General features: G+C 48.0%; 1 protein-coding gene across 1 annotated transcript in view; it reads left to right on the top strand.

Moving 5' to 3' along the window:
* Positions 1-9,042, top strand: part of LOC100941641 (tubulin monoglycylase TTLL3) — a 26,924-nt gene that overhangs the window by 2,885 nt on the left and 14,997 nt on the right. Inside the window, exons 4-8 of the mRNA XM_023510622.1 lie at positions 1,465-1,593; positions 2,809-2,923; positions 3,961-4,059; positions 5,606-5,801; positions 7,548-7,696. Coding sequence (XP_023366390.1) covers positions 1,465-1,593; positions 2,809-2,923; positions 3,961-4,059; positions 5,606-5,801; positions 7,548-7,696 — 688 coding nt within the window. The remainder of the gene's footprint in view (positions 1-1,464; positions 1,594-2,808; positions 2,924-3,960; positions 4,060-5,605; positions 5,802-7,547; positions 7,697-9,042) is intronic.

Below are 9,042 nucleotides of genomic sequence, written 5' to 3'. Positions count from 1 at the left end.
CTGTGGTCCCAGCTACTTGGGAGGCGGAGGCAAGAGACTCGCTTGAGCCCAGGAGTTGGAGGTTGCTGTGAGCTGTAATGCCACGGTACTCTACCCAGGGGGACAGCTTGAGGCTCTGTCTCAAAAAAAAAAAAAAATAATAATAATCCTTGGTTTGGTGCCCATAGCACAGTGGTTACAGCAGCAGGCACATGCACCAAGGGTAGCAAGTTCAAACCTGGCCCAGGCCTGCTAAACAACAATGACAACTGCAACCAAAAAATAGCCAGGTGTTGTGGTGGGTGCCTATAGTGCCAGCTACTTGGAATAGGCAAGAGAATCGCTTAAGCCCAAGAGTTTGAGGTTGCTATGAGCTATGATGCTACAACACTCTACTGAGGGTGACATAGTGAAACTCTGTCTTTTTTTTTTTTTTTTCTGAGACAGAGCCTCAAGCTGTCACCCTGGGTAGAGTGCCATGCCTTCACTGCTCACAGCAACCTCCAACTCCTGGGCTCAAGTGAGTCTCCTGGCTCAGCCTCCCAAGTAGCTGGGACCACAGGCGCCCACCACAACGCCCAGCTATTTTTTGGTTGCAGCCATTATTGTTGTTTGGTGGGCCTGGGCTGGATTCGAACCCTCCACCTTAGGTGTATGTGGCTGGCGCCTTAGCCACTTGAGCCATAGGCGCCGAGCCGTGAAACTCTGTCTTTTTTTTTTTTTTTTTTTGAGACAGAGTCTCACTTTATTGCCCTTGGTAGAGTGCCGTGGCGTCACAGCTCAAAAAAAAAAAAACTTACAGGCCAGGTGTTGTGGGCTCATGCCTATAATCCCAGCACTTGGGGGGCCAAGGTGGGTGGATTGCCTGAGCCCACAGGTTCAAGACCAGCCTGAGCAAGAGCAAGACCTCATCTTCAAAAATAGCAAGGTGTTATGGTCTCCAGCTACCTGGGAGGCTGAGGCAAGAGAATCACTTGAACCTAAGAGTTTGAGGTTGCTGTGAGCTGTGATGACTCAGCACTCTACCAAGGGGGACCAAGTGAGACAGAGTCTCAAAAAAAGAAAAAAAATCCTACTTCCCAGAGTTGTAGGAAAGCTAGAGAGAGGTAGGGTCCATGAGAGAGCCTTTGTCACATGCTATGTGCTCATTAGCTTGAAGTCATTGTCCTGCCACTGGATAAGTCACTGATAGCCATGGGCCAGAACGAGGTGTGGCATTCAGTTGTGCAGTTTCATCACTGCTTAGGGACACCCAGCCAAAGTGATGCTGAAAGGCTGGCCTGTTCCCTGCTCACCAAGCATGTGCCCTGGAGGAAGAGATGTCTTTTCTTGCCTTACCCAAAGATGGCATGTGGTCTGGAGGCCACCTTGAAAGCATCTTCTCCTTCCTGTTCACCTATCCTGCTCAGCAGGGTGGGGAGAAGCTCCTCAGATAGTCCTGCCTACGCTAGTCTCTCTGTCTCCATTTCCTTTCCGTCTCCCTAGTCCCGCATGGTTCGGAACGAGACCCCCTACTTCATTTGGACTACTCGGCGGGATGTGCTGGACTGTCGCTTCCTCTCCAAGGATCAGATGATAAACCACTATGCCCGAGCTGGCTCCTTTACCACAAAGGTGGGCTCCCCAGAAGGGTGGGCAGGGAAGCTTCCATTCTCCTAGGCCTTGGGGCTGATAACCCTGCTCCCCAATATCCTTGTCAGGAAGAGGGAATTCCCAGGAGAGTGGGAATCTGACAGACCTGGGTTCAAATCCAGCCCCTGTATGGGGGCATAATGTGTAGACATAAAATGGGCTTCAAGATTCAAATGGGATCTGGAGGCAGAACAAATACCAAATCCAATGACAGCTAGGAAGAGAGCCCTTAGCTCTGAAGCAGAGGATATCTGGCTGATGGATCTATTCTGTCTTACCCGAGTTTCTGAGCAAATGACTTCGCCTCTCAAATCTCAGTTTCCTCATTTAAATGAGGATACCTGTTAAGACCTATCTTCTTGGTTTGTGGCAAGGAGGAAAGGTTTGGGTTTGTTTTTTTTTTTGAGACAGAATCTCACTTTGTTGCCCCTCAGTAGAGTGCTGTGGTGTCATAGCTCACAGCAACCTCAAACTCTTAGGCTCAAGCGATTCTCTTGCCTCAGCCTCCCAAGTAGCTGGCACTACAGGTGCCTGCCACAACGCCTGGCTATTTTTAGTTGAGGTCTCACTCTTGGTCAGGCTGATCTTGAACCTGTGAGCTCAGGCAATGCACCCACCTCGGCCTCCTATGAAGGGCTTTATAATTGTGACCTTCCATTAGATTATGGCGAGGGCTGGGAAGGATTCCTAGAGGAGGCAGCTCTTTAAGAATGTGAAAGGCTCACACCTGTGATCCTAGTGCTCTGGGAGACCAAGACAGGTGCATTGCTTGAGCTCAGGAGTTTGAGACCAGCATGCACAAGAGCAAGACCCCATCTCTACTAAAAGTAGAAACACTACCTTGGCATCATGTTGGGTGCCTATAGTCTCAGCTACTTGGGAGGCTGAGGAGGGAGTACCACTCAAGCCCAAGAGTCTGAGGTTGCTGTGAGCTATGACACCATGGCACTCTACCCAGAGTGAGACTCTGTCTCAAAACACATACATACATAAAAATAAGAATGTGAAAGGGCAGACAGGAGGGATATGAGGCATTCTTGGCATAGCGGGCACCCAGGCAAACATGGAGATAGATGTGAGCAAGTCAGTGGGGCAGAGGCAAATCTTGAGCTGTCTGGATGTGTGCTGAGTGTGAGGCAATCCCTTGGAACTCTCTGGGCAAGTCCCACCCTGCCCCCTCAGCAGCTAACTCCATAGGTGGGTCTATGTCTCAATCTCCGGAATTTGCCATGGTTTGATGAGGCGGATGCTGACTCCTTCTTCCCTCGCTGCTACCGCCTGGGGGCTGAGGATGACAAAAAAGCCTTTATAGGTAAGGAGACCCCCAGTCCCAGGCCTGGGCCCCTCAGGCTGGAGAACCAGGGCTAAGGCTTTGGCTCATACTGGAGAGAAACAGGTCCCTTCTCATGCCCTCCTTTCCCTCAGCAGATGCCTGGTCTCTCCCCAGTCATTTTTCCCTAACTTGCCTTCCCTGAATGAGCCTCTGAGCTTGGTTGACCCTGACATTCAGAAAAGCTTCAGTAGCTTAGCTTATATTCTAGAGCAGGTTCTAAAAGTTGGTCAGTTGAGTTTGGGATCCAGAATAGATTCCAGGCCTATGCCAAGTTCCATTGGTTAGATCAGATTTCATAAAAGACTTTAGGCTTTGGGTTTCTAAGGCAAAATTAGCTCCACCTCCAGACTGTGTTCTAAATTCAGGATTTGAATCCAGATTAAATGCTAAATTTAAATTACATTCCAAGTCTAAAATAGGGTTGGGGCCAAGGTCTGGTTCTCAGGCTAGAATAAGTATCAAAAGTGGATCAGGAACAAAAGAAAGAAATTAGATAGGCTCGGTGCCTGTAGTACAGTAGTTACTATGCCGGTCACATGCACTGAGGGTGGTGGGTTCAAACCCGGCCCGCCCAGCTTAAACAACAATGACAACTGCAACAAAAAATAGCCAGGCATTGTGGTGGATGCCTGCAGTCCCAGCTACTTGGGAGCCTGAGGCAAGAGAACCTCTTAAACCCAAGAGTTTGAGGTTGCTATGAGCTATGATGCCACGGCACTTTACCGAGGGTGACATAGTGAGAGTCTTATCTTAAAAAAAGAAAAGAAAGAAAGAAAGAAAAGAGAGAAAAGAAAAAAGAAAGAATGAAAGAAAGAAAGAAATTAGATAACAGGTCCAGGCAAAATTCTAAAGGCAAAATATGAGCCAGGTTAGGTCAGATTTCTAGACTAAGGTCTAGTATCAGAAAAGGTAGTCAGGTTCCGGATCCAAAATGGGGCAAGTCATGATCAGGTTCCGGAACCAGAACAGGCCTTAAGCCTAGGGGCTGAGCAGGGTATCCCCTGCTCCGGGAGCAGAGGACTTCTGGCTGACAGCTGCCCGCAACGTTCTCAAGCTGGTGGTGAAGTCTGAGTGGAAGTCATGCTCTATCAAGGCAGACAAGGAAGAGGTCCTGGGTAAGTACTATGGTTACCTCTATCCCCACCCATTTATCCTCCTGCCCATCTACTCATCCACCCACCTACCTGTTCACTAACACATCTATGTATTATCCACACCCATCTGCCCATCCATCACCCTCCACACCAACCTGTCCATACATTTACCCATCCACCTCTCCATCCATCTACTCCATCTACCTATTCACCCATTGTTGATCTTGTTCATCTACCCAACATCACTTCCACACTCCCTATTCATCTGTCCACTCCCCACCTTCCTACCTGTCTTTCCACAAATCCATCTACCCCTCAGTCCACGTACTCTTCCATCCTCTTATTACTACTCATCTATCCTCCACCCTAACCACCTGTCCATTCTTCTGACCCCACCACTTACACACCTGTCTTCCTATCCATTTGTTAATCAACCTGCTGCCTCATTAGCCCTCCCATGGGCCTGACATAAGGCTGAGCACCTTAGAGAGGACAGACTAAGAAGACACAGTCCATCTCTGTCCATGACCATCAGGTCTCTATGCAGGAGGAAACCAGGCAGTTTATACATGGCTTGAGGAGCCTGAAGGAGCAGCTGGGAGTGGAGGGGGATACAACGGGATCCTTACTGTCACTACATGCCAGCCTGACCCATTGCTTGCCCTTTTTCTCTCTGGATTTAGCTCCTATTTCCACACCCCTAGTCCTATAATTCAAGGAACCATAAGTAAGGGGCAGCTTTGAAAGAAAAGGAAGATCCCCATTTCTTCCAGGGCTGAGCTCCCCCTTGGTGTCTCATGTTGGTTTTGTCACAAACAAGGAAGACTGTTGTGTGCCTTACATCAGGGATGTAAGGGCCTTGGGTGTGGCAAAAGACCCCCTGGTTAAGCTCCCACAGGATAGGTCAGGCTGCAGGGATGTGAGGGCCTCTGTACACGATATTCAGAGCATTACAGATGTTTAGAGGTGAGTCAGGGCTATAGGTGTGCATCACATCCTTCAAGGTGTTAGTTCCTGGTTTATCACTTTGAGGTGTATGTCTGGGCCTTGCCAGTGGTAGGTCAGTGCTTTAGTGGGTATTGTAGGTATTGGTTAGGATTCTGGGAGTAGGTCTGGGTTTCTGGTATATGGATGGTATATGGATGTAAGAAGCTATATCAGATTTGGGGAAGGGGAATTCATATATAACTGGGTTCACCTACGTCAAGGCTCCCAGGTGCATTTTAGGCAGGGCCTCAGGTGTGTTAGAGGTCCCAGGAGCAGAGGCTGCAGATTTGTGCTAGGGCTACAGGTGCTGGGAGGCCTTAGGGATATTTAGGGTGTTGTCTCGAGTGACAGGTTCTGGGACAGTGAGAAACAAGGGCAAGAACTAGACTTACAGGAATACTTAGAGCAAAGCCTCAGGTAACTGATAAATCCTAGGGAAGTTGGGAATCTATTTGGTTTTGTGCTGGGCTTCAGGTATCCTTAGGATAAGTGACAGGCCTAAAGACAGTGGGGGCTGTGGCGTATGTCAAGTGACCTGCCTTGATGTGGAATAGTGGCAGGCCCTTCCCTATCTCTGCAGGAAAAAAGCAGCCCACAAAACAAGAAAAAAAGCTAGGGTCAGTGTCCCCAGAATTTGTGGATGAGGCTCTGTGTGCGTGTGAGGAGCACCTTAGCAACTTGGCCCACATGGACATCGACAAGGACCTGGAGGCCCCGCTGTACCTTAGCCCTGAGGGCTGGTCCCTCTTCCTGCAGCGCTACTACCAAGTGGTCCAGTGAGTATCTGTGCAGCTGGGGCCATGGGCCACGGGCAGGTGCCTAGAGAAAGACCTTGTCTGTCTAGCGCAGCCCACACCTCTTCCTCCAAGGAACACATGAGTCCTTTTCATTTCTGGTGTGGGGCAAGTTCTAGAGTGTTGCAAGAATGTCTCCAACATCAGGATTACATAAAATATTACATGTCTCCAACATCAGGATTACATAAAATATTACATCTGGCCGGGCAACACTCTACCGGCAACAGGAGGAGACTCTGTTTCAAAATAGAAAAAAAATATTGTATCATGGTTCAGTACAGGTAGCTAGCATATGTTCATTCAATATTTACTGCTGTTTCTCAACATTTAAAAAATTCCATGCCTTACCAGCCAGTTTTTATAAGGTACCTTTCCACAAAAATACTGATGGTTGTTTTCTTTTTTACTAAATATAAAATCATGTTTTCATGTTAAACATACTCTTACAAATTACATGTGTTCCTGCCATCCCCAATGTGACATTTTTCTGGGCCTTATCACAGATTTACTGAGCAGATAATTTATTCCATGGACTATGGAAAAGTTCATCAGGACTTGGGTGTGAATGTGCCTGGGAGAACTTACCAAATCTCCTCCATCTGACTCTCCCTGTTCCTGGCACTGCCCCAATGGCTGCTGCCTCCTCATTAAAAAAGAGAGAAGCTCTCCATGGCCAGAGACATTCGAGAGACTGTTAGCATCTAGTAGAGGCTTCCTTCCTATTCAGTAGGGAGAGAAGAAATGGGAGAGTCTGGATAAGGCAGCCACATGCAGTGTTTTGTGACTTAGGTTAGTTCAGGACATTTTCTGACCTGTAGATAACAGGGTCCTTCTTTGTCCACGAACCTCTGTCCGTGCAGCCCAGTTGCTGAGGCATAGTCCTGCAAAGTATTTACTTAGCCAACCATGCATTCACTGAATAAACTTTTAGGGAGCACCTAAGTGTTAGGTGTACTGCTTGGGGAATGGGACTGCAACAGAAAACAATGACTACAAAAAATGTATGCTGTCATGGTGCTTACATTCTGGTGAGGGGAGACAGACAGAACTGAACTGTCTAACAGTATGGCTAACAGAGCCAGGAGAGGAGTGATACATACGGGCCTGAAAGGACTTAGACAAGGAATGGAGCCACCTTCAGTCAGTGTTAGGCAGAGATTAGGAGGGGAATGAACCCCACAAAGCACCATGGGTGGAAGAGTCAGGCAGGACAGAGCTTGAATCCTGGCTGAGCCACTCAGTGCAGTGTATAGCTTAGTAAGTCCCTTATGCGCCATTCTTCAGTTTACATGTCTCTAAAATGAGATCAGTAATATATTCCTGGCACAGCTATTGAGAGGATCAGTGATAACATATAGAGAGCCCAACCCAGTGCCTACACATAGCGCTGACGCCTCCTTAGGAGCTGGAATGATTAAATTTTGCCAAAGACAGTATTAAGGTACCAGAAAGGGTGGTGCCAGAGGTGGAATTTGGAGCTGAGGGCATGTAGTAAATGGGGTTTTCTCAACTTTTCTCATTCCTGTAGTCTGAGCAGGTTAGGATTGGGGTGGTGGCTTGAGGGTGGGGATAGACATTTGGGAGGAACATACCTGGAATATGGAGGGGCCAGGTGTAACCAAGGCTGGTTGGACCATTGCTGGAGCTAGGGACCATGTCTCCTCTGGTCCTATCAATTATCTGTCCCTAGTCCCAGCCCACCCAAGTCCCATTGTCTCCACACAGTGAGGGGGCAGAACTCAGGCACCTCGACACTCAGGTCCAGCGCTGTGAAGACATTCTGCAGCAGCTGCGGGCCGTGGTACCCCAGATCGACATGGAAGGGGATCGCAACGTCTGGATTGTGAAACCAGGAGCCAAGTCCCGTGGACGAGGTAGGGGTGAGCCCCTGCTTCCTGCACCAGCACCCCATGAACTGTTTCCTACTAAGGACCAGTGAGGTTAATTGTGCCGGCTCTACTGAAACAAACTGCCTGAGTTCATGAATCTTAGCTCTGCTACTAATACTGTGTGTGACTTTGAGCAAGTTATGTCACCTTTCTGAACCTCACTTTCCTCCTGTGTGAAATGGGGATGATAATAATGGCTCCCGGGAGGTGAGGATTAAATGAAGTAGTGCATCTAAAGGCATGGTGCTGGCACAATAATCACTCCATAAATGTGGGTGGCTGTGATGATGATGCCAGCTCCTCTCCAGCTTTCGGAGTTTGGGTTAATGTTTTAGGTAGGTTTGGGGATACTCATGTGCAGGTAGTTGCTTTTCATCTAAGGGCTTTCAGATTTGACCAGTGCATCCTTGTGGGGTACAGCATAGTGGTCAAGGACATGGATGCTGGGAGCCAGACTCTTGGGCTCAAACCCAAGCTCTGCCTCCTTCTATTTGTAAGACTTTGGGCAGGTGAGCTCACCTCCTCTATGACTCATCTTCATCACCAAATGGAACCAATATCTACCCTAGAAGATTAAATGAGCAGAACAAAAGTAAAGTACTGAGATCCTGTGGTTTCACATAGTAACTACTATATAGGTGCTATTTTTAGCTATTATTCTGGCTGTTCAGCCAAGAATGAATGGCATTTAAATAGGAAAAGAAGCAAGCTAGGGTCATGAGTTGGCCGAGTATTTTCTTTTTCTTTTTTTTTTTTTCCCGAGACAGTCTTACTTTGTCACCCTTGGTGGAATGCTGTGGTGTCATACCTCACAGCAACCTCAGACTCTTGGGCTCAAGCAATTCTCTTCCCTCAGCCCCTCAAGTAGCTGGGACTACGGGCGCCTGCCACAACACCTGGCTATTTTTAGAGACAAGGTCTCGTTTTGGCTCAGGCTGGTCTCAAACCCATGAGCTCAGGCAATCCACCTGCCTCGGCCTCCCAGAGTGCTAGGATTATAAGCATGAGCCACTGCATCCAGCCCTAGCCGAGTATTTAAAGACTCCATAAGGACTCCTGAGTAGAAAACAGACTTCTAGCACCAGATCATGCCAAATACTGCCCTTAGATGAGTTATTTATGCGCAAGCAAAGCTGCTGCACCTCTAGATACTGTGAGACACTCCTCTTGAGGGTGTCATGTCAAAACCAGTGTTGGGTTCTATTTTTTTTTTTTTTTTTTTTTTTGCAGTTTTTTGCCAGGGTCAGGTTTGGACCTACCACCTTTGGTATATGGAGCCAGTGTTTTACTCCTTTGAGCCACAGGCGCCACCCAAGGGTTCTATTATTATT

Source organism: Otolemur garnettii, unplaced genomic scaffold (genome assembly GCF_000181295.1).
Source record: "Otolemur garnettii isolate 467f Iridium unplaced genomic scaffold, OtoGar3 scaffold00015, whole genome shotgun sequence".
NCBI classification, from domain to species: Eukaryota; Metazoa; Chordata; class Mammalia; order Primates; family Galagidae; genus Otolemur; species Otolemur garnettii.
The sequence above is the reverse complement of the archived record's forward strand: the minus strand, read 5'-3'. Positions and strand labels throughout refer to the sequence as shown.